This window comes from Carcharhinus amblyrhynchos, chromosome 15 (genome assembly GCF_965287045.1).
Source record: "Carcharhinus amblyrhynchos chromosome 15, sCarAmb.v2.hapA, whole genome shotgun sequence".
NCBI lineage: Eukaryota > Metazoa > Chordata > Chondrichthyes > Carcharhiniformes > Carcharhinidae > Carcharhinus > Carcharhinus amblyrhynchos.
Window position 1 is genome coordinate 55,254,600 of NC_137338.1, and position 26,525 is coordinate 55,281,124.

Below are 26,525 nucleotides of genomic sequence, written 5' to 3' on the forward strand. Positions count from 1 at the left end.
GATCAAGTTTTGTTTGGTAACACTTCTGTGAAGTACCTTGAGATTACTCCTACTAATGGAATAAATTCAAGTTGATGTTATTTTTCTGATATAATCTAATGTTATGATTCTTGAATTGTCCAATTTTTCTGCCATCTTGGTTTACTGCAAAATACCAAATTATCTCCAGTTTCAATGCTTGTTCCTTTGATTTCAAAGCAAACTCAATTATGGAAGGTGTGGTTCTCTTAACTAATTGTTTAGATTAATACATTCTTGCAATTATTTCTATTACTGATTTTTTCTTAATTTGTGCAAATAATTCCACATCAATTTCTTTCCCTATAGAAGTACCTAGTTACTGATTGTATTTTCTTTGTAGCTTTCTTATTCCCAGTTGCCAAAGCTAATTATCACTTTTTAATAAATTTGAAATCCTCTGTCAATCTATCCCTTCGAATAGTCGATCACATTTAACAATTTTGAATTTACATTCCAGTTTTAGCTGTCCCAGTGTTGGCTCTAGTTTATCAATATTGCAGTGACCTCTATCAATCATTCACCAATTTTTTTTTCCATCATGCACATTTTCCCTCCCATAGCCAGTTTCCAAAATGTATATTTCCAATACTGGGTTGCCCACTGGGACCATCAGTAAGATATGGGTGCACTCCTCTAAATTTTCTGTCTGTTGGATTTAATTATAATGTGGGAAGTCTGCCCACAATTTCCAAATACACATTCCAGTGGGAGAGACTTGAAGCTGGAAGTTCTCATTTCCCACGTTCCCCTGATCTTAGTTAAATTGGATGGCAGCAGTTCAAGAAATAGGAAGGTTCTGCATCTTGCCAATCAGATTACAATATTTCCAGGTGAAGTGAAGGGACATTTTTCATTCCTCTCCCCACTCTACAAATCTGTGCTGCTTACTTCCGAAGCGCACCTTGGGATACTTTACTGTGTCAGCGAGTGTTTGAGCTGCCACTCCTTGGCCTGTACGGTTTATTTTGATGGGGTCCATGGGCGTGGGTGTGAGTAGGACTGTGCTTCCACTGCATAATCATCACATGGAAATTATCCTATGGGTCGACCCTGTCCCCTCATTTACTTGTAGGCTTTATCTGTCATGCCTTCATAATATATTGCCATCATAACAAGCTGCTTTGAGCAGACAGTAGAGACTTCAATTTGTCACTGTCTCCATCTACCCATTGAAATCAAAAGGGCCCATCACGTTACTTTTTTGAGCTGAGAATTGCAACTTTAACTTGTCTATCTCCCTTGGATGCGTTGTATGGTCAATTTATTTCTGACTGTTCCACGTTTTACTTATTTAAGACTTTCACTGCAGCTTGTGAGTCATTACACCTCAGCTCGATCTCCACAATCCTCCAATTAGTTGCATCTCTTTCTCATACAGCTCTCACTCTCGATGTGCTTTCTCAAACTGCGTCTGTAACTGCCTCACTTAACCATAATATTTGAACTTCTATTGTTCAGCAACTAAGGCTCTAACATGCCATGTGTCAGTTTGCTGTTTTGCAGCAGCCAACTGCTGCTTCAGTTTACTGATCTCTGTCTCTTCCTCACACAACCGCTTCATACAATTGGTTATTGCTGTGGTATTACTTAACTTGGAGACATACTTCCCTTGTCCCATATCAGCTTCTTTCCAGTGTTGCTGATGAGTGGGTCCCTGAACCCCGGAAAACATTATCAGCATATTCTACCTATTTTGGTCACTTGCCATTCAAATACTCCTGGAATACCTTCTGCCAGCCTTGTACTTCACTAACAATTTTCTATCTGCCTTTGTCCACCCACGTCATTTGATTCGGCATTATGTGACCAACAAATAGGCAACTTAACCATCGACCACCAGGGACACCAAATGTTGCCCTCATCAACTGATGCCATGGACAAAGACTCTCAAATTCTCGAATTATTGACAACAAATCTCCTTTATTGTACTCTACCAAGTTACCAAACATCAAACTTCTTTATACACAAAGTATTTAACCCCTAACTTACTTTGGTGCAAGGTAACTAACGTCTGACCTATTTTGTTATACAAACAAGTGTTCAAAAAGTATCAAAACTTCACAAAATATCCAAACATGCATCTTCGACTCAGAGATACTACCCATGGCAAGACAAACTGATCAGATTCCCTGCTGATGGATTTTGTTCCAACGTGTCCGAGTCTCAGATTCAGAGTCTTTCTTCCACAGTAGTTGATCCCAGGTTACTGCTGCCGATGTCTCTGTGCCTCTTCTCCTGACAGAGATCGTTTTAGCATTGATCATGCTTCCAACTACATGCTTCAAGAACAACCACTATCTTTTTGTCACAAATATTGAGATTCATCCCTCTATCAGAGGGTCGTAATTCTCTCAGGAACATGGCGCATAGAGATCTGTGTTCAGTCACTGACTGTTCAGACATAGCAACGGCCACTCTCTTGTCAATTTCTGTGTTTGTGCCATAGCCGCACATCTTGATCTTTGCTGCTCCCACAATCTTGAGCCTGATACAAAGCGAGCTCCTTCAACCATCAGGTTTTGCTACTGTCTTGACTTCGCTGGTGATTTTATGAATACCCATGAAGCCACATATAAATTGATTCTAATTTTCTAGATGTATGTTTATGTAAATGTATTTCATCCTTATGAAACTCTGGAGGTAGCACTGTCACACACTTCTTAGTCTTTCCTTCTGCATTAAGCTTTCCTGGTGCTCTGGAATACATGCAGATAAAATACCTCATCTGTAAACATGAGCAGGCAACCTCCTTCCTACCATAGTGAAAAAGCAAAGATATTACAAGGCAAAAGTCACATCTGTAGCACTCAGCTTTTGGACATTGCAAGTGCTCTCAAAGATCCAAAGTAGCACGTGTGGTGCACATGTACACTTCTGGAGTGACTCGCTGTAAACACCATTGGTAAAGATGCTAGCACGTGATCATGATGGCAATTAGCATATAATGCTGATTTCATGCAGGCGTTGCCCAATCATAGAAACAGACCTGAATGTAGACATTTTGTAGCAAATAACAATCACTGGAAAACACGTTGGGCCGCATGTAAATTTGGCTCCTGGGAGGGTGGGGAGGTATGGTGAAGGGACATGTTCGGCACTACCCTTGAGTGACTTGGCTTTGTTGCCAGAAATGCCCCCTGGCACAGCCCAGCCACTACCCCTGACATTACTCCTGGTACAGCCCTTTTTCTGGCACTGCCCCCAGGGGGAAGTGTTAGTGGGGACTGCTGGAAAGGGGAGACTCGGGTGGTGAGGTCCAAGAGACAAGGTTCCCCATGTCAGAGGGTGGGGGGTACCGGTGAGAGGAGGGTGAGTGGGAGGTATTGGTAGAGGCATGTATAGAGTGGGGGCGCATCCTTATTTCTGATTCTTGAAGGTCAAGGCACCCTTCTGCATGATTTTTAAAATTGAGCTTCAAAAAATGTGGCATGAAAAGCCATGATTGGATTCAGTGGCTACCTATTACATTTCCCACCTAAGTTAACACTCAGTTGACAAATGAGAAAAATGTTTTTCGTCATTGTTCAGCCCTTTGATATCAGGAATCTGCCTCATGGCCATTCTTCACATCACCTACAACACTTGGACACCGACTTAATCTGTGTCTGCATAATACTCTGATTAGATCACATTTTGAAACTTGATACACTGTCAAACTTGATCATGACTAAATTATAATTTTATATTTTACTCCTTACAAAGTGCAAAGTTCTACTGGCTTTGGTGATGGTCAGTGAGCAGTGTTTCAACATGTTAAACATCGACTTTAATGTACTTGGGCAACATGATGGCACAGTGGTTAGCTCTGCTACCTCACAGTGACCAGGGACCCAGGTTCAATTCCGACCTTGGGTGATTGTCTGTGTGGAGTTTGCACTTTCTCCCTGTGTCTGCATGGGTTTCCTCCCACAGCGCAAAGATGTGCAGGTTAGGTGGATTGGCCATGCTAAAATTGACCCTTAATGTCAGGGGGACTAGCAGGGTAAATACATGGAATTACAGGGTTAGGGCCTGGGTGGGATTATTGTTGGTGCAGGCTTGATGGGCCAAATGGTCTTCTGCACTGTAGGGATTCTATACTTTACAGCTCTTTGCATTAAATTTCACTTGTAAAATGAAGCTCTGTCCCCTGACTTGTTATTTCTTTTCTGTGATTTCTAAATCTACTGTCCCTCCTGGTTTGGTATGACCTGCACAATTTGCACTCTGTGTCCGGAGTTTATGAATTCATATCATTTTTGTAAATTAGCAACAGTAGGAGCGACCAATGGATAGTTTGCAGTTCCTAAAAATTGAATAAATCAGATTATTTAAATCGGTGTATTTACACAGTTCCAGAAAAAATTGAGCCTGAATAAAAATTGAATGAATGAATCAGATTGTTGGGAATTCATCCAAAATCCAGTCACTGCATGGCCCCCTTTGAACTCATTGAAGGAGATTAATTTTAGCGCATGTTTAAAAATAATAATCCTACTTTGAAGAGAAACACATCATATGGGTTTAAGAATAATTATCTAAACTATCATGAAATTTAATTTCCTCATAATTCTTTCTCTGAACCAAGTAATATTTCAATATGAGTTTGCTGCATCTATATTTGTTCTTTTAGGATCTCCATACAGAGATAAAATCACAATCGCTATCCTGCAGCTCCAGGAGGAAGGAAAACTCCACATGATGAAAGAGAAATGGTGGCGTGGAAATGGCTGCCCGGAAGAGGATAACAAAGAAGCAAGTGCCCTCGGTGTTGAAAACATTGGAGGAATCTTTATCGTGCTTGCTGCTGGGCTGGTTCTCTCGGTCTTTGTTGCCATTGGTGAATTTGTATACAAGTCCAGAAGAAACAGTGATGTTGAACAGGTACGTTGGTGTGTTTTTGAAGGTAACAGTGTAAACGGTGCAATTAAGCATGACTGCCGTGGGGTCTATTAATAAACACAATCAGATTTAAACTCAATGCAAGATACAGATTTGGCCACAGCCATTGAGTAACTTTCTAAAATATACAGCAGAAAGAACTGAAACTAGAAAGTAACCACGTAACATGGCAAACTAATTGGCCCAGCTAGAAGATCTTACAATGCAGAATTGAAGAGTGCTGCAACTTGACATTTTGCCTGCAAATCTATTCATGGGGCAAAACCCATTCACAGGTCAGATATGAAAAAGAGTTTGCATATCAGTGAAGTTGAGTTAAATTAATGTGTCTTAACTTATAACGGTGGTTCAAATTGGCCTCCTGTGCCAGATTAGTAGACAGTAGTTTGGTTTGCAAACGCATAGATATGTTGTGAGGTGGAATATAGAATGAGAAGTTTCATTTTATTGTACCGTACTTAATATGGTATCTTTATATAAAATGCAGTGATGTCTTGGGTTAGTAGCAGGACTTTGTAAAGCTAAGCTGCTCTAAAATAGTTTCTATTCAGTGAAAGGAAAGAAATAAGTTTCAACAATCTCACTTTCTGTGGGAAACAGTTGAAAAAAACCACTGTTGAATATTTTTTAAGTTTAAACTATTTTGAGCCTTTTAAATAATTACCAGAGTACAGGATTTATTTTTACACTTTTCCTTATGTAAATATTCATTAGTTACAGGACTCGGCTGTTTATTGTTAACAATCACTGAAGCCTCGACTAGAGGGCAGCAGTGCTGACCGCAAATGATACTGTAGGTTGGTGGCGTATAAGTCAACCCAGAGTTTAAGGCGATCCCTTTTTCAGTGCCAAAATGCACATTTAAGCCCCTACTTCGCGCATAGATTTACCCTCCACCCGAGCAACATTCCTCAGCTAATCAATGCATGATTAAAGCTATACTCATAATAGGAGTTGGCTTCAATTTTGCAGCTCAGATGTATGTTTAAGATTACAGTCGTCTTGTAAACCAATGTATGAGATTATGCTGGTGATGTGGTCATGTTGCCAAGAAGCTGCTCAAGAATTTATAACATGCCCACAAAGAGCAGGTATTGCAGGTCAGTTGATCAACAGAAATGGGTCTTCCTGCACCAACACTGCAGTTCACATTTTATGCTCAGCATATAAGTCGACCCCTTTTTTTGGAAGGATTCTTCAGTTATCTCAAGTTCAACTTATACATTGCGATCTACGGTAACAAAACTCTGCTTTTGACAGCATTTGATTTGATTTTGTTAACATTATAATAATATTTTTCTTTGAAAATTAGGGAACAGTACTGTCAGAAGACAAGATTCTCTTCTATACGCACTGTCACAATTGATGTTTTTCATCATTTATCTCTATGAAACGTACATGGCCCTTAAAAGAGATGTTTAAAAGGACTCGAGGTAACTGGTTTGGGGCTCTGCGTACTGTTACCTGCACAGATCCTGGAAATGGGTCTTTTTTCTACTTTAAAACGTACACCTTCTCATATATTGCAGTATTTTTATTGGTTTGCCTTGACTCCAGAAAATAAATGTGTGTGTTCTGTCTATTGTTCACATCACTCTTTCTTTCTGTCTCATTCACTCACTCTCTCTCTTTCTGTCCCTGTCTGTCTCACTCTCACCCTGCTCTTTCTCTTACTTACAACTCCAACTTTTTCAACAGGCTTAGCAGAATGGAGAAATGCTTTTCTTTATGATCCAGAATATGCAGTAAATTAAATGTTTATGGTCTGCACCAAATTGTAATTTTGAATTGTATGGACAACAGTGTTCCAAACCACTGTCATGTTCTCAAATGATCAAATGAGTGGAATGTTAACGTCTTTATGATCAGTTAGAAATTCTGCCCGATAGAATATTTATGTATTGCATACATTGTATGTTGCAATGCAATTCTAGCAACACATTAACTGCAAATGACGTGAAGCAAAATTTTTCAACTTTTATTTTAAAATCTGGAAGTTCCCAGGCAGTTCTTTCGACCAACCCTATTATTGGTAACACAAAATATCCCCAACAATTAGCAGGGCATTGCACCGCCCCAATTTGATGGTAGCAAAGATTGGTGGTCTAACTTAGTGTTCCCAACTCGCAATGTGACTGCAGCTAAACATCAGGTTCACCTTTATCGATGTGCAGTGGCACTATTGCTGATTGCAGTGCTCTTTAATGGAGATTCTCAGCAGGGAGTTGCTGTGATGCCATCAGGTTCTCCAAGCTGCCAATCACATATAAAGGATTTTCACAGAGCCTGCAACAAGAAACTAAAAGCTGCAAAATAAAACCTCTTTAAAAAATGCTTACATCGAGCAAGTTAAAGTTTGAGATTTAGAATTCATGCAAAAAATTGATTTTAAATTCATTTTAAAAATCAGCTTAAAAATCTACTGATTAATTATGTAACAGCATTCCACAATCATTATTTTTTCAGCACCATTTGTTTTTTTCATTAAACATTATTAATCGCATTGCCCCCAAAACAGTTACACCTGATTGAAGAAGCTGTAACTACTTAAGGAGTTTCAAATGGTGCTGTGAGAATGGGGAAGTTGAAATTCCCTTTATTTCAGTGATATCTGGCTCTGACACAAAACAGCTGGTGTCAAACCGTTTGATTGTCTGACTGCAACTTCAAGATGTCATGCTAACCTGCGTAAGTCTCACATCCTGAGGACTAATGATGACAAACACTGATGGTTCAACGTCAACACTCACCCTGTCCCTGCAAGCTCCAGCCCCTGGTGCTCTGCAAGGCCAAATTACCATTTCCAAACCCTTTCAGCATCATCTAAATGTTAGTACATTGAACGCAAACTATTGTATTTCATTTCCATTATGGGTTTTACTTTCAGAACCGTAGCTTTGAATAGTGCATTCTAATTGAATTATTTTAAAGTGACATTTCTGCAGTATATGGCACTTAGCATGATCACTTGCTTCAATAAAGTGTGTTCATTTACTTCAGTTTTGAGTTAAAGCCACTCATACCTTTTGCCTTTGCTGTTTAATTTTCTGTACTTTTGTCATTTTCTTTGCGATTTCTTGTGATTAAAGATATTTCTACAATTTTTTATTGCATGCAAGGCCTTTTGTTTCTTTTATGGATCACAATGTAAGCAAACTCATCCATCCTACTCTACATCTGGAACCACCATTTCCACAGAGTTAGAATGTGGCAAACTAATCCGGGAGGAGAGGCGATTGCGAACACAGTCCTCCATCCACACTGTTTAGACAAAGCAGTGAAAGGTTTGTGCATAATGTACTTAAGGTGTTAAAAGGCAGGCGTGCACATTGTCTTTCAAGGAGAAATATAAAGGGACATCATTGACAAAACAGCTGCATTAAATAAATTGGAGTTGATATCCTTAAAGGATTTACTTTAGCATTCAAATTAAGCCTCCTAAGATAGTTTGCTCCAACTTTAGAGTAGGACATCATGACAACCCTGATATGTTCTTAATCTGCAGTTAATATGAATTGGGATAATTGCATTTTAACCAGAAGTGGTCGACTTAACATATTTCAACTTTTTTTTTGCAAACAGGTAGATGGAGAAGTAAACATAAATTGAAATAATCATTGATTCAAAGTGCACTCAGTATGTACCCAAGGAGACAATTTGGTCCATCAATTCCATCTTGGCTCTCTGCAGAGCAAACTAGTCAGCTCCATTCCCCCACTCTATTCCCATAGCCTGGCAAGTTTATTTCACTCAAGTGCCAGTGGGCACGACCACCATTTCCACATAGTTTCTGTTGATCTTCCACTGTAATTACAGAGGTTGATGAGGTGAACTCTTGAGGAAATTTCCAGCAAACATGTCTAACAAGTTGCCACTTTACCCCACATGCAATAACCAACTGCAACAAGTTAACACTGCATGTCCCATTTAATCAGTATTATTAGCTTTGACAGGGGTAGGTTTGAAATGGTTTTTCTTTATACTTTTCATGGTGTTGCTAATATTCCCTGAGCTACTGGCAATACAATATCAGTTAATCTGATGGGAGTTTGAATGGATGGCATAAGTATATACGAACTACAGTCAAAACTACTTGTTGGTTTGCAGTTATTTTCATAATTCTCTTTCCTTAATCATGAATGATGATGATGACAATGTATAACCAGCATATTTCAGTGGAAACTCTCAGCAAATGTGACCCTTCAAAAACAGAGTGTATCTCTTTCTTACATAATCATCTTCTGAATTGACGCAAGCTCCGCATAATCTTTTCTTATTGATTTTTCTGCATTTGTTACCTGTCACATTTGTATGAATGTCAGTGCGAGAAACAAGAATCTCTGTTCCACAGCTCGACAGTTTTCATTATATTGTGCAAAAAAATATAGAGTTGATCCAGGCAATTGTTCATTGTGCCCAGATGCAAGCATGATGTTAAGAACAGGGAGATATCATTCAAAAAGTAATAACATTTTGGAAAAAGGGCAGGCCAGTACAACATAAATATCAGCACAGTGTTCAAGGGATAATTTAATGTGATTCTGGAAAAAAGAAAATCAAGCACGCTTGACCTATCTAAAATGGTAGTCTACATCAGGGCTAATTACTCTTTCCTGTTCCTAACAATTCTTAAGTTTTTGATTGTTAATTTATATCAAATTCTGGATTTAAAAGATGCAAAAAAAAATGGAAGGCTTTATCTGTCATTCAGTGCTATCAATCAACCAGTATTTCCAGTGTCTGACACTTGATTACAATTTTGTATCACATGATTTTTAGATCAAAATACTAGCTTAAATAGTAATGCTTGAAAGGCTAAAGAAATCCAAGACAAGATTTTTTCCCAAATGACTTCAATCCATCAAGTGCATAGAATAATACCATTTTATCCTCTTTTTACCACCATCATTCTGATGGTAAAAATGTTGGGCACACAAGAGAATAATCTGCATTTGAAGTGGGACATCGATGTCTAATTGTCTTTGAGTTGAAATTCCTGACCCCTTAAGAATACAAATGCTAAAATGCTTCACTGATCTCTATATCTGTCCATTTAGGTTATCAATAGTTCACTGTGAAACTTAAAAGGTAATAGTGCATGCATCAGAGTCACATCAAAATTTTGACACTTTGATGGGAATAGTAACCGAGATTCTCCAGTCTCATATTCGCTACTGGTGAGAATGGAGAATTTGGACCTTAGCCAAATCTCTGTTCATTGCAGCGGGATTGGAAAATCCCTATGCGTGCAAGGTTGGAGAATTTCAGCCAGTATTAATCTCAAGTGACAAAGTATCAGCACCTCAACACTGGAAACTTTCCATGACTTGGGAGCACAGTGATGACCTTTACCAGAGTTTCCACCAGAGAGTTTGACAAAAATCAACAATCTTAATTCTAGAAGAGCTAGGATTTCTAATTCAACAGTTGCAACCCATTGTACAAGCAGGCAAACAAGGTTCCATAGAAGAATAGAAGTGATCCTAGATTTTCAATGTATTTCCTTCAAAACTGAATAGTGAGGGAGTTGGCTAGTGCAGTCCTGACACTGCTGAAATAGAAGGGAGAAGTTTCAGTTCAAAGCTGAACAAATTTCAATATTAACAGATCTGAGGAAATCCAGTGTGTTCAATTATAAAGCGACAAAATCCCCCAACACAGATATTCACACAAAAAAAAATGCAAGTTTTCTATTTAAATCAGCCTCTTTCATAACCTTAAAACATTCAAAAGCACTTTATGGCCAATTACATACTTCTGAAATGTAATCGTTGTAGTAACGGCAGCTTCAGGTAGATAGGGAAGGGATGACCTTGAAGCCTACTCCAGAAATGAAATTCAAAGCTATTTAAACCATTCATATAAGATAAACCAAAAATGGCTGAATCAAACTGATTCGGAAGATTATATTCACAGAATAGATTAATTCTACAGTGTGCCTCAACAAGATGTGACTCTTTCTCCATACTGCAATCTAGAAGCCATGGAAATATATTAGTTCATGAGGATTGTTTTAGGAGTCAGTTCCAGTGATTGTTTGGGCAGAAAATATTTAACTATGATAGACATTAAAATGTAAGATAAAATGCCTGCTTATGAGATGTCATGTATCAACATATCGCAACGCAGCAGTGTTAATCTGTTAAACTGTAGGTTGCATGCACCTCAGCTACTCAAATTCATCAGCATGTACAATGTCATCAGATCCGGTAAGGTTTGAAGATTAAGAGGAAACTTAATTCTGCCCATTGGCCACAGCAGTACTCAGCTGAAGCATCAGTCATCAATGGGATACATTTTAGATCATGGCTCCAAGGTATATAGGGATGTTTAATGTAAATTTTGAAATGAAATTTTTACTCTCTACAGGCAAAGGAACTAAAGCCAGGGCTTCTTGGATGATTTAGGAGATAGAGTTTATAATGGAACAAAAACCAAAGAGGTAGCATAATGCATTTCAGGTGAATTCTAGCTAGAATCAAGCCAAGACAATAGGTTGAAACAGGAAGTGAAGAGAAAAATATGACCAGTCTCTCAGCACTTGGGACACAGGCTCATTTCCGGCCTCAGTTGACTGACTCTGTGGAGTTTGCATGCTCTACCCGTGTCTGCGTAGATTTCATAGAATCATAGAAACCCTTCAGTGCAGAAGGAGGCCATTCAGCCCACCAAGTCTGCACCATTAACAATCCCACCCAGGCACTATCCCTGTAGCCCCACATGTTTACCCTGCTATTCCCCCAACACTAAGGGGCAATTTAGCATGATCAATCAACCTAATCCGCACACCTTTGGAGCGTGGGAACAGCCAGATGAAACACATGCAGACATGAGAAGAATGTGTAAACTCCACACAGACAGTGATCCAAGCCCAGGAATTGAACCCGGGTCCCTGGCACTGTGTTGTCCGTTTCCTTCATGTACTCCAGTTTCCTCCCACACTCCAAAGGTATGCAGGTTAAGTTGATTGGTCATGCTAAATTGCCCCTTACTGTCAGGGGAATCACAGGGTAAATACATGGGGTTACAAGGATAATGCCTGGGTGGGATTGTTGTAGGGATTCTATGATTTTATGAAAAAGGAAATATGGGAAAACAATGGAAGCCATAAATCTTCTAATGACATGATTGTAAAAGGTTATTAAGGGAGGGATATTTATTTAGAGGCACAGAGCAATGCTAGAATACTTATGAGTACGTTATATCAGTGTTTATTAAGGAAGAGAATGCTGACAAAACATTAGAAGCAGAGATGTGGTGGAGATAATGGATGGGATTAAAAATTGACAGAAACTTTATTCTGGAAATGCTGGCTATGTTTAAGAGAGAATATGTTTCCTAGTCTAGATGGTTTGCATCCCATGATACTAAAGAAAATGGGAGCGGAGATAACAGAAGGACTGGCCATGATTTTCCATTCTCGCTGAGATACAGAGTAGTGCCAGCGGATTAGGGATTGGCTAATGTTCAAGAAAGGGTTAAAGGACCTTCCTCATAACTACAGGCCAGTTAGCTTAATAATACTGATGGGTAAGGTTTAGCAACACTAATCAGAAAAAATTAACAAGTACTTGGAGAGGTTTGAGTTAATCCAGACAAGACAACACGGATGCAGTGGATAAATCTATATGGATTTTAGAAAACAATTATAAAATATCACAAACAGGCTGGTTCACAAAATTGAAGCTTATGATATAGGAGGGTCAGTGTCAACTTGGATAAAAATTTGGCTTAATGACATAAAACAGCGAAGTAAATGATTAATTTTCAGCTGGATGATAGTAGACAGTGGTGTCCCCCATAAGTCAGTGCTAGGACCACTGTTTTTTTGATGTATAATAAATATCTTGGACATTGGAATACAGCATAAAATTTCAAAGCTTGCTGATGATATCCAACTTGTAGGTGTGACAAGCTTTAAGGATGATACCAATTGATTCAACAGGACATAGATAGGCTGGTAAAATGGGCAGCTAAGTGGCAGTTGAAATTTAGTAGAGAGAAGTGTCAGATGATGCAAGTTGGCAAAAGGAATAGAGAAAGGCATTTTGTATTTAATGGCATATTTCAAGTATGTAGAGATAGAAGAGCTTTGGAGCTCATGTGCATTGCTCTTGGTGATAGGCAGGAGAGTCGTTATCTAAACATATGGGATCATAATAAATAGAAGTATTGAAAACAAAAGTAGGGAATCTGTGCTGAACCTTTCTGAAGCTCTGCTCAGGCATAATTGATGTATTGCTTCCAATTCTGCTCACCACAATTTAGAAAATACATGGAGGCTGCAAAGGAAATTTACCAGAATGGCTCCAGGGATGGGAGAAATTAATTAAAAGCTTAGTTTAAAGAAGCTGGTGGCATAGGAGATTGAGGGGAGATTTGATAGCAGTGTAGAAGATGATAATGAGGTTCGATAAGGTAGAAAAATAAAAGGAGTTCTCATTAGCTGCTGGTATGAGATAAGAGGAAACCGATTCAAGATTTTAGCAAAAATGGGAGAATGGGAGGAAAACCTTTTTGTGCAACAAATGGCAATGATGTGGAATTCGCTGCCTATGAGGGTGGAAGTGGAGGTGATGAATGATTTCAAAAGGGAATTGGATAGTCACGAGGGAAATAACCTTGCAGGCCTACATGGATAGTGGGGGCTGGGACTGATTGGTTTACCTTTCATGACATGGACTTAATCGGCCAAATGACCTCCTGCTGTGCTATAATAACTGGCATATTTTATGGATGGATTCAATGGTAAGTAGTGACTCTAAATATAAAAGCTGATTGGATTTACTTATGCAAACTGGACACCTTTCAGTATGTTAAAAATAAAATAATTTATATATATTTCAAGGGCAGCAAAAGTCCATCAAGTTCATATGTTCTCAGCCCATCACTAACAAATTTACTGCCATATAACACCTCACTGTGCTACCTCCTTTCTGACTGGAGGAAAGTGGCTTTTGCACAGGTCAACTGCAGGTTCAAGTATTTCTATGGGGTCAGGAGGATAGCCACCAAAATCTCACAATCCAAAATGCTCAGATTATTTGCCCAATTGAGATTGGATTCAGTGGGCCATATTCTTCCAGTTTTGACTTTGATACCTTTTATTGAGTAGTGAGACAACAGATGCAATTTTCCAAGATTGCTGATGGTCTGTCGAATTGGGTGGGATTCTCGCCAGGCATCAAACCCATTGTGAGTTTCCTGGCCCACTCACCCTGATACGATCAGGTTCTCATACAGAAACAGATCAGAACCTGATATATCTCATTAGCGAGATCGAAGTGGAATGTTGCAGCCTCCTAGTGATTGGTATCAATCACTACTGATCCTGAACAGCAGAGACCAAGTGTCATGGACTATAAAGGGGAGCAAGGACGGAAATATCAGTTTTAGTTTACACTGTAGTGTCCATAGGCTACGAAGCTACTGTCAGACTACTGGGAGGAAGGAGGGGGGTGGGGACAGGGTCGATGGGGATGGGGTTCGCTTGGGCTGGGGAGAAGAGGTTGACCTGGGGGAGGGGGGCCTCTCCCGGGTTGGGGTTTGTATGGTTGGTCCTCTCCACGTAGCCCATAAATTCTCAGCATGTGAACTTCAAGCAGCTTTTAGCTTGACCTGGAGACTTACCTCTCTGTGGCTTTGAATTGCTTTGAAATCCTGAAATTAAATAAACATTCATGCCACATGAACATTAAAAGCCTTTGATTTGACAGCTCCAGCCCATTTTAAAGCAGCCATTCGCTCTATTTGTTTATAGAATCACTTCATGCCCCATTAACTTTCACAACCCTTTTAATTGATGGGTTCAGGCTAATTCAAAGCAGGCAGAGGGGTTATTTATTTACACAAGCTCTTTCATGGCTCATTAACTGTGAAGTACTTCCTCTTTTGAGCAGCTGTGTTCTCCAACCACGATTTTTCTGTAACAGAGAACACCTTTCATCTGAACTGGTTAAGAGAGAGCAGCAGGTGTTCTCTGACCCCAGTTTCTTTTCATGGTCGATTATTTTAATCTCTGAAGTGGATTACAAAAAGGGCAGGTGCTACGTTAACACCAATTTTTTTAATACTGCCAGTACTGGAGGTGGTGTTTTACCACGCAAGCAGCTGACACCATTCAAGGCATTGAGAAGTAAAGTTTCCTCAGTGATGATCTTGTCACAGCCACTGCACAAATCTCTGTATAGACAGTGCTCGGAGGGGCCTGGAGGCCTTTGTGACTCTGGATGGTCAGGGATGTGGCTGCACAGCTCCCAGGCACTGCCGCAGGTGCACTGGATTTGCCAAACTGGCAGTGAAAAGTTTGCACTGTCAGGTTGGAAATGTCAGGATGTGAGAGGGGACTGTTAGATTGGCTCTTCCAAGGGGGGACCTGAAGGAGGTGCAGCCTTTAGTGACCCCATGGTGGAATGTCGCTCTCTTGTGGCGGGGGAGGGGAAATGACGCTGGGGAGCAAAAGTGGGGGCAGGAAGGGGAGGTTTGGGTCACCCTGATGCCTGGATTGTTGGGGGGTTGGGAGGTGACCCAAGCATTTAGTAGTGGGAGGAGGTTGCCCCGTAAGGATTAAGGGTGTTCTCCTTGTCCACAGGGTTGCATGATTAGCACTTGGGGAAAGGGGGGGTACCTGTTACTGTTACTTGAGATCGGGGCATCCTTTAAAACGGCACCCCAATCTTTGAGGAGCAGAACCTGTCAGTGTGTTTAGGCTCTGCCCCTCTCAAGGCCAGTGTAAATCTTGCCTCCTCCAAAAATGTCCAAGTGTCATTGATTAGCATTGCCTCGGACAATAGGAAACATGTCCTGCATTTACTTTGCACTGATCCTCTGACAGATCTAAGTGACCTATTGTAATTATCTACCAAGGAAGCCATAAAACATTTATAATTTGTTTTCACACTCAAAGTAAATCTGCAATTTTTCTCTCTAATATTCTTTTAATTTAACTACCACCTATCCCTTTGTCATCTTTTTAGTTGTATTTACTAGGCAAAGGGCACATCCAACTTTGACATAGTTAAAAACAAAATAACATTTTTGTCCAGCTTTTCTACTATATCTTTGTCATCATTTATAAATGTCCCCAAGTAATTGGGGTGAATCGGGATATTGAATTTGATGATCAGCCATGATCGTTATGAATGGCAGAGCAGGTTCAAAGGCCTGAATGGCCTCCTCCTTCTCGTTTCTAATCCTGGAATGGTTATATTTGTACCCTGACTAGCCCTTAACTCCTAATGCAAACAAAAGTTGTTTTCCTTTTGTCATGCCTATTTTATACTATTCATTTCTTTAGGTTCAGTTGTTATCCTTCTGATAGATATGTTAGTCAACATTAATGGAAGAACCTGCACTTAAAATCATACCTAATGTATCCCTGACTGCTTTACTACCAATTTCTTATTTTTCATATATAATCAGCCAATGCAGCAGCCAATTTCCATACGACAAAGGTCCAACAAATGAAATAGTCTGCCAATTAGGCAATTTTATGGTTGCAGAATATTAGCCAGAAGACCTGAATAATGCCCTGTTCCTATTTAACAAGTTCCACAGGGTCCTTTATAGTCACCTGAATAGGTGGGATACAATCAGTGTAACATTTCATCTGAACTATGGCTGGCCCGATTTTAGCTCTTGCGCATGAGGGTTTTGAATTTCTTAAAATGAAGCCCAGCTTCTTTGACACTCCCTCAATGCTGAACTGGATCGTCAGCTTGCTCTATGGTTAATCCCCAGAATTATGTTTGAACTACAAACTTCTGCTTCAGAAACAGAAATGTCACCACCTGAGCCAAGCATGTTTTGATGCTGTTAACAAAATTCATTTAGAAACAAACTATTTCTTTACCTTTCAGAGATTCAAGTTCCAAACTTTTCCTCAAGAATGCTGATTTTGATAGCTAATGTTTTCTCACTAGGTTGTGCCCTAACAGAGACATTGTAATAAATGCATGGATAACCATACCACTATCTTTATATTGAAAAATAATCAGCATGATTGTACACCATAGTAAAGAATGGTATGACTCAATTCTTCCAATATGATTCCCATTTTAGAACACATTTCCTCATTAATGATATTTACAAAATAGGCCACTAACTTTAGTTTTTCCTGGTAACTAAGGGCTCCTGTTGCAAGCATTCTCTGATTTTCATCATTTTTGGTTCCACAGTTCCACATAAAAGATACTGAAATATTCTCCATAATTGGTTTGGCATCTTCACCATAGAAGTAAATAGGTGTGAATTAATGCAATGCCACTTGGTTCATTCAATTCATCACTGAGAAGAAATGTCAGTTCTTCTTGTCCAAACTGCTGAATGTTAAATACTGCCACCTTTTTCATTTGCAATCTGCAATTCCAGTCCTGGTTCAAATTCCCTGCAGTTCTAAATTTGGGAAATAACATTTTTCTTGCTACAAATATACTCGCAAAGTCACGAGACTCTGATGGTTCGTGTACCACCTTGAGCAATCTGATTGTGTGACAGAGTGACATCAAAGTGTACATCATCGATCCTATCCATGACTCTTGTCAAACCTGCCACTTTTATCTCGACAGACGCCCATCATTTCACACACAAATATGAATACTGCAGTAATTCTACAATGTCCCAGTATGTCACAATAGTCATGAGCCCTACTTTATTCTTAGTTCATTCCCTGCTGTTTCGATTTGCCTTCTTAACTGAAATCACTTAATTCTACACTGATATAAATCTTATGTGTAAAAGAAGAACATAATCAAGGAAGTGACGATAAGCAGTTCATAGCATTGTAGAATCGTAGTATTTTACAGCGCAGAGGAGGCTATTCGACCCCTTGTGCCTGCACCAACTCCCCAGCTAATCCATTCTGCTGCCCTATTTCCTTAGCCCTCTGAAGCCATCACTTTCAAATATGTATCCAGCTCTCTTCTGAAATCTCCTATAGAATCCATCTCCACCCCAACAACGCATTCCAAATCCCAACAACTCCTTAACTTACTCCTAGCTCTTGTTTACCATCTTGAAATTGTGACCCCCTAGTCACTGATGTACCAACCACTGGAAACAGAATGAACTTCCTCACCTTGTCAAGATTGTTCAGAATTTTGAACGCCTCAAGAAGGTCACCTCTTAATATTCTCTGCTTCAAGGAGAATAATCCCAATTTCTATAATCTTTCCTTGTATCTAAATTCCTGTTGTCATTCTAGCAAAATAAAAGCAAAATACTGCAAATGCTGGAATCGGAAACAAAAACAGAAAATGCTGGAAAATCTCAGTGGTCTGACAGCATCCCTGGAGAAAGAATAGAGCCAATCTTTCAAGTCTGGATAACCCTTTGTCAGAGCTGTAAAGGTCATCCAGGCTCAAAATGTTGGCTTTATTCTCTCTTCACAGATGCTGTCAGACCTGCTGACATTTTCCAGCAGTTTTTGTTTTTGTATCATTCCACTAAGTCTTCTTTGCTCTCTTTCTCTCTCTCTCTAGAGCTTTAATATCCTTTCTTCAATAAGATGCCCAGAACCGAACACCATACTCCAAATGTTGTATGACCAATGATTTGTAGACCTTGTAGCACCATTTCCTTACTGTCACACTCAAAGATTGTATTTATAAACCCTAGGATCCTATAAGCCTTCTTAACAACTATTTCAACTTGCCTGGTCACTTTCGGAGAATTCTGCACTTGAACTTCAAGGTCCCTTTGCTTCTGTATCTGAAAGTTGTACCAGTAAGCTTATGTTCTCTTCCCATGTTTCTTCTACCAAAATGCTGTATTTCGCTGCATTGAAATTCATCTGCCAGGTGTCTACCCATTTGGCCAACTTGTCAAGATCACTCTGAAGTAATTAGGTATCATCATCACAATTCAATATTCTCCCTATTTTGGTATCAGCTGAAAATGTTGAGATTTTGCCTTCAATGCACATCTCTAAATTGTTTATATAAAGTATAAAAAGCAAGCATAGCAATACCAATCCCTGGGTAACACAACTTTCAACTCATCTCCAGTCTGAGAAATGCCCATCTATACCTACCCTCTGTTTCCTATCTCTTAGCCAACTTCTAATCCATGCAATCCCAAGCATTTCTAATTTGCTAACCAACTTGCCATGTGGCACCATATGGAATGCTTCTTGAGAGTTCAAATATACAATACTCACGGCAATACCCTTATCCACTTCAAATATGACCTGCCCTTGACAAAGCCAAGTTGACTGTCCAGTATTAACTTAGATTTCCCTAAGTGTAAATTTGCTTACATTATCTTATCCCATATATTTTAAGTACTTTAACATTTTTTTAGTAAATAAGCTCATTGTTGAATACAAATATATTTACATGAATTGTTGTAATTTCTTCTTTTAATACAATTTGATATTCACATTTGGAACAATCTAATATACTGCAAGACAAATTTCTCAACCAAGTACCAGAATAAATCCAAGTTTTGTTTTGATCTGATATTCATACACAGGTTTCCCAGATCTGGAGGGCCATGTGGGTGGATTTTCTGCCATTTAATTGAGGGGGAATTGGCCAAAGGAGACCACCTTCTGTATTGCCCAAGCATGTCTCTTCACATGGTCAAATGTTTCAACTTTGTTTCATGTGGAGACATTTTTCTGCTGTGCCACCTTATTGTTCCATGAGCATTGCACACAATGAGTGGCCAACCAATATGAGCAAGAACACAAGAAGATATTAAAATGTTGAAAACAAACACTGTTGCGCATTACTACATTGCGCAGAACTGGTCTTTGTGTTATTTGCTTCATTCCAACATTACATTTTTTTTCACTCTGGGCCATTTTAACTTTTACATCTGTTAGATCATGTTCTGGGTTGTTTTCATTAACACAGACTGCTGAGGTACTGGCTGCAGTGGGGCGGAGGGGCCTCACCAATGTTTCCAGTAAGCTACATGCATGTACAGCTATGCAGCAGTCTGGAATGTGACCGTGGGCCATTAAAATAAATGAAAGAGATAGGACATTGAGAAAATTGGAACATGCGTAACAAAATATTAAAGGGAGCATTGCTGACCATCCCGCTCCCGTTATATACAAATATCCACTTGATTTTATCCCTCTATTTAGAGACCAGAACTCTTGTCTCCATTTGTCTGGAACGGGATTTGATCCTCTGATTCCGAGGGAAGCATACTAAGTTAAGGTTCATTCCAATAATACATTGCCATTAATAAATATTATTTCATATGAATTATAAGGTCAATCTTCTGTGACACTCTACATGGGGAGTTATGATCAAGTGTTTTTCTGCAGCACCAAGCTGAGAAACATACACATCCAGTGCTGGCGACAATTTCACAGGCAGTTTCCATTAAAAATATGGAGCAGATAAATTTATAATGAGTGGGTTGACAGAAAGTGTATACAGAAACGAGACTTGTAATATTTTATATAGTGATGCCCAGTACAAAGAATTTATTCATGCTCTTATTTCCTAGTGCTTTACGTTCAGCACAGTGATCGAGGAGCTTCGTATTTCACTTAGGTGCCATAAAAAACTGAACAAAAATTCCAGAACCAGAAGAAAATATGGGCTGTCAAGCATCCTCATGTGTCATCAAAGGCGAATTATACGAAAAGAGACAATAACATGAAGTCGGCAACTGTACTCTCAGCAGCCGCAATCTGCAATCATTGTTTACCTTGTGGACAAGATTGTGGATTATTGAACTTCCTGACAGGAAACACAGCATTGGGATTGAGAGACACTTTATACTGATTTTCTTTTTCTAAATTATCAAATGAAGAAAATGTGAAAAATGTTGTGATCAATCTTCCTTTTCCATTTGCTAAAGAAGGGTTGTAACTGATGATGCCAGATAAAGGGAAACTGCTATTGAGAGCTTAATTACGTGCAAGCACCCCTGAGAACAAGAAGCCATTGTAAGACATTTCCCCTTGCTGCTTTAATGTTCAGTTACATGAGCTTTTTGAATCATAAGTAGTTAAGCATAATAAAGATCACATTTCTCTCTTACCTAATCACTGCCACCCCATTACAACTGCTCCACACTGTTTATCAAACAACAAGATTTAACTTTTTAAATTACACAGATCCCTACAGATCCACTTGTTCAATCAATCTTCTACAAAATCTTGGAACTGCAGATCCTTGTTCTCCATTACAATGTTTGCTAAGTACAATCTCCTATTCTTTTTTACCTGGCGCAGAATGATGCGTGTGTTCTCTGTCTTGGCTCCAGGATGTAAGTTCTTATGGAAACTTGACTTTGTACTAATGAGGTCCCATGGCGCAAGTGGATTTTACTTATTGTGGGAACATGTAAACAATGTACAAGCAAATTACACGGTTGCTCAACTACACTGCTTAGTTAACGTTCCTTGAGTTTAGCTGCATAAACATTCAGAGGGATTAGGAATGACCAGTTTTGGTGTTTCTGCCTTTTAAGCCTTGATTTAATCTGTTTTTACTTCTTTCCTGAATAAAAAAAACACACACAATGGCTTTTCAACCCAATTGTGCTGTCTCCATTTCTTTTAATGAATGAACAACACAGGATGTTAGAATAATACAACACAGGAGAAGGCCATTTTGTTGAACAATAGCCAATATTGGGAAGCCTGAATCATTTATAGGTTCACATCTTAGTAGCTGGTGTACTGTGAGCGCCAAATAGACAATCCACAACAATTTTCCGACAGTGGGAGAATAGGAAATCAGTTGTCTACTGATTGACTCATTGTAAAAGCCCAAGAAGACAAAAGGGAAGGGACTTAGTGGGTGCTAGAGGGGTGTGAGCATAGACTCTTCCTAGCTACCCATCCCTCCCCTGCCAAAACAATTCAGGTCCTTTCGTGAGAGTCCCTCATTGTCTGATAGAAGTGTGCACAGTGCACACTTTGGCTGGAATTTCCCACTCCCACAATAAGGGCAGGATTTTCAGCTCTCCAAGTTTTCCAGTTCTGGCCAATTATGATGCCCATCAGAACTGAGGCCAAAAAATCCACACACCCCCCCCCACCCCCCCTTTTACCCCAATTTGCTGTGGCAGGAGCAGGAAGTCAGAGTGACTTCTGCTGCAGAGTGGGATGGGAGAACATGTCAAATCATGAACTGCTCTTCTCATTAATTATGCAAATACAAATTTTCCATCGAGCTGGCAGGATGAGCAGAACATTGCATGCTGCAGTGTCATGTCCAGCTACCATATTTAAAAGGCACCGGGACAGCAATTCATTCATCGCACCAGGTCTTTACGAGACAGAAAATGTTTCTTAGCAGACAGCAAGCTTGGGCACACCCTTTAGCAATGCCTACCTGGAGAATCCCCTTCAGGCCATCAAGGAAAAGCTGGATGACCAATTGTCCAAAAGTTGGCAGTAGAAGGTCCATTCACCTGAGCACAGCAGCCTGGGAGGAGGTTATCAGCATGGCCAGTGTCTGTCCAGTGCAAGAGAGGATAGACCTGCAATGCAGGAAACAGATGGATGGTCTAATCTATGCCACTATGATTGTGAACCTTCCACCCACTCCAAATTCACATCATTAAGTTTGTGATTCTGTAATGGGACATGGACATCACTTGCAAGGCCAACATTAGTGTTGCCCATCCCTAAATGCCCTTTAGAAAATGCAGAGTGCCACTTTTTGAAACACTGCAGCCCATGTGGGGTGTGATTAGGGAGGTAACTGTTGGGATTTTTGCCTAGCAGTAATGAAGGCACAGCCATGGGGTGTGGAGTAGAAGGTAACTTGCAGGTGGTTCCAATGCATTTGCTGCCTTTGCCCTTCTTGCTGGCTGATTTGAGCCTTGTTGGTGGTAGACAGGCTTTAGAGAGTCAGAAGGCCACAAATTAACAGCATTCTCTGTCACCAGTTATGCTCATGGTCCACCTATATATCTTTATGCAGGAGCAGATAACACTCAACAGAAGGGAGTGAGTGAAAACAGGAGGGGGAACACTTGCATTTTAAAACTCACACTCAAATTGAGCAGCAAGCTGCATAGCTGACAGGTAAGGATCAAGTGAGGCCAGCGTCTCCCAAGAATCTAGTGAGGAAACGAGCATTATTCTGAGGCCTTTCAAAATGATTGATCTGTGCAATGTTAGAGCCAGTCTTGACAGTCACTCATTCTCCCTTTTCTCCATTCCAGGTGCCAACAGAAAGAAGGGGGAGGCCAGTCTCTGCCTCAAAAATAAGACCCAGCCCCCAGGAGATCTTGGAAGGAGATCATCACAGAGTTCATCTGTGTCCTCCACTAACCCAAACACACACCTCAGTGGATCATATATTTAATGTAGGGTCAGGGTCACACTCTGGTAGCCACCTCGCAGACACGTATCCAAGTAGGAGGAGACAGTGACAGCCAAGGTCTCTGACACTCATACTGCAGCAGGTCTGGCTCAGCAGGTTCTCATTACAATGACATCCCAGGAAGGTGGAGAGCTGCTGTTTGCTGTGAGCCAGAGCAGGAAGTTGAGGTGCCAAATGCCCCTCTTGCCTTGGCACTGCTGGTACCAGCCATGGCCACAGCGATGTTGTGCAGGCCCGAACACATAACCGGCAGAATCCTCTCAACTTGGGTCTCTATGGTGTTCACCATCCTCCCCATTGAGACCTCCACGCTTTCACATACCAGAGCTACAACATCAGAATGCATGCGAAGAGCTTCTCCATTTCTCATGCCAACCTGTTGAAGATTCTGATACATCTGACTAATGTTCCAGTTCAGAATCACAGCAAATTTTCTATGGTTGCTTCTGTCATCAGCCTCTGACTGGCTGGGGCCTTTTCTCCAGCATGAGATCCCAGGAAAGTGGAGGCCCAACTCCTGTGGTGCTCCCCACTACTGGAGGCAGTGTTGACTGCCTGATAAGCCTTGAAAGTCCCTGGTTGGGGGCACACAATGTTTTGGAAACTGGGAAACTGAGTGGTGTAAATTCCCACTGGTAGAGTGGAAGATCTGACAGGTGTGCATGATGCCATCAGTTGGAGTTTTAATGAGCATGCGTACAATGCAAAATGGGTTCCTGTTGAGAGTGGAAAAATTGATCCACCATGAAAGTCAGGAGAGGAAGATCCCGATCACATTTTCCATTGTCAGGACTTTTAACGTCTCACCATATCTTTGTCCAGCCTGCCACTAAACCCATCAATAGCAGGAGGCAAAATTTCTGCCCAACATTTTGGGTAAAGTTACTTTTCATTATTCAAAATAGGAGAAAACTAGTGAAGCGGACACTTAACTGAGTGCAAATCCACTCCACTGTGTTAACTCAACATTATTACAATAATGCAGCCTTTCTTCATGGCTTTTCCCTACCTGGTTGATGTTCTGTAGCTACAGAGCCAAAAATTAAATTTGTTCATTAAGCATTTCCATTGCACTGAGGAAGCTTTAGGTCAAACCACATCCAACAACCAGTTCTGAAAAATCTGCTCATATTTTGACAGCAGTGACAAATTCCATCACGATAGCTGAGACAACAACATTCTAAAACAGTCAAAAACATTCTAAATAAAACAACCCACAACACTCCAAAATAAAAGGTCAATATGTCCCATTACCCAATATTCATTCAAAAAATTCAAGATTTGGATCATCATCTTCACCAAGAACTAATCTGTTCTTTCCTGGGTGTTCTTCTACTTTGGGTGTTCTTTCATCTTGTTGAAAAGGTTTTGTTGAAATCCATGCATTCGTTTTTGAGATATAAACCGGAATTTTACCACTCCACAACCCCCCCCCCCCCCCCCACCCCTGCGGGAATTGGAACAGGTGAGGGGCAGACAATGGAAAGGTTCATTGACCTCGGGCGGGATTTTACAGTTTCAGGATGAGTGAGGTCGTGAAATCCCACCCATATTGTTTATAGACAAACAGGAACAAGAACAAGAACATGACCTCCATCCAGTCTTAATGGTGGAGATAACGTCATAGCACTGTCCTAACTCATGTTAATGAGCACACATATCACACGCTCCACAGCATTTTGTGTTGAACAATAACGGAGGCATTACCTACCTTTAAACTCTTCCCATCACCATGTTTCATGCTTCCATGCAGCTGGTATAATATCCAACAATTGCTACTTCCATGAAAATTAAAATGATCTCACAACACAATTAGCTACCTTCTTAATATGAGCAGGCAGGTCCTGGGACCCACTCCTGACACCTTTGTGAAAATGGTCAGCGTCAGATACAGAGGCAGGAACTCCAGCTGTGTTACATGGTGCCCATTTCTTTCTGGTCCTGCAGCTGTCTGGTCTTGATTGTGAGCATGAAAATCTGACCCTTCATCTCTCTTTAGTCAAAACCACTATCATCTTATTGATAACACTGTAAAATTCCAACTCATATTGGAATTGGAGTTGGATTTTCATCTTATAGTCTGGAAGTTGAAGTCTGAAAATTTCTTGACTCAGTGCACCCACTGCAGGAAACTGTCTCCCAAGCAAAGCAAGCTTCACTCTGCGGTTGGAGGACGGGGTGAGGGATAGAGTTGGGCCTACCAACCCCAGGCGCACATTGGAGGCTGCTAAGTGCTGATGCAGGCACCATTGTTAAATGGTTTGTCTTCGCTCTGTCATAGCCTGAATTATGTTGTTAGATATTAGGCTCCCTACTTGTCACTTTCACACCCCTTCAAGCTTCCATCCACTCCCCACTTCCACATTCATGATTACTCATGCCCTTCCAGCCAGCCCCAATGATCCCTCCTATCATTCATGCCACTCATGTCCCTCCACCAAACCCCAATAGTCCCTCACATCCTCCATGCTAACCCATCCCGAATAGCCTCTTGTACCCTCCATGCCAATACATAACCTAATTCATTCCCATGGCCCTTATTGTCCCTATGCCCACAGTGCCAATGTCTGATCCTTTACACACCACCCTTTGCCCTTACACCCTCCATGACAACTTACCCAGTCTCTGGCACCCTTTGCCCTTACAGTCTCTGTGCCACCTCACCCACTATCTATCAAGGGAAGATGTCAGGAGCCATACTAAGAGGAAATAAAACAAACTTCTAAGTATCTATTACAAATTTCACTATACTGGCAGCCCTTGACTTTACAAATTTCAAGTTGTGACGAACAGCACTTACAATGTTTATAAATTGACATCTAATTTCAACTTTATAATATTGGTTTCAACCTTACAACACTGCGCAAGATATCTCATACATGTATATAGACATCCTATGCCACCCATCTTTATGACTAGACAAATTGAACCACTTTTATTAGATTGGAAACAAGTGTTTTAGTCTATTAAATTTTTTGGCACAACTGCCATGATTTGAATGTATTTATATGCTTATGTTGTATTCAATATGCACTCAGACTCACAGAAATTCAAGATTAAACAGACAAGTGACAGTGACCGATAGCTTCATTATAGACCCCACACTAACTGAGGAATTTGTGCTAAGGCGTGCAGACATCAACAGTGTCTCAGTGAATTGGCAGGACAACATTTGAGAGCACTAAACACCACCAAATGCCACATGAGTAATTTGCAGAAATGATTCAGGAATCAATTCCCCACTTATACCATTGATTCTATGGGAAAATCGGTTTCAACTTACAACATTTTGACTTACAACAACGTTTTCAGGGACAAATT

General features: G+C 40.2%; 1 protein-coding gene across 5 annotated transcripts in view; it reads left to right on the forward strand.

Moving 5' to 3' along the window:
• The window catches only part of LOC145353312 (glutamate receptor ionotropic, kainate 1), a 304,940-nt gene extending 283,566 nt beyond the window's left edge, over window positions 1–21,374 (forward strand). For 2 of the 5 annotated variants that reach the window (XM_080203957.1, XM_080203959.1), the window contains 3 exons: window positions 4,634–4,884; window positions 8,022–8,186; window positions 20,365–20,450. In XM_080203957.1, the coding sequence (XP_080060083.1) occupies window positions 4,634–4,884; window positions 8,022–8,171 (401 nt within the window). In that variant the 3' untranslated portion in view covers window positions 8,172–8,186; window positions 20,365–20,450. The other 3 variants (XM_080203956.1, XM_080203958.1, XM_080203960.1) reach the window with 2 other exon arrangements.
• The last annotated feature ends 5,151 nt before the right edge of the window (window positions 21,375–26,525 follow it).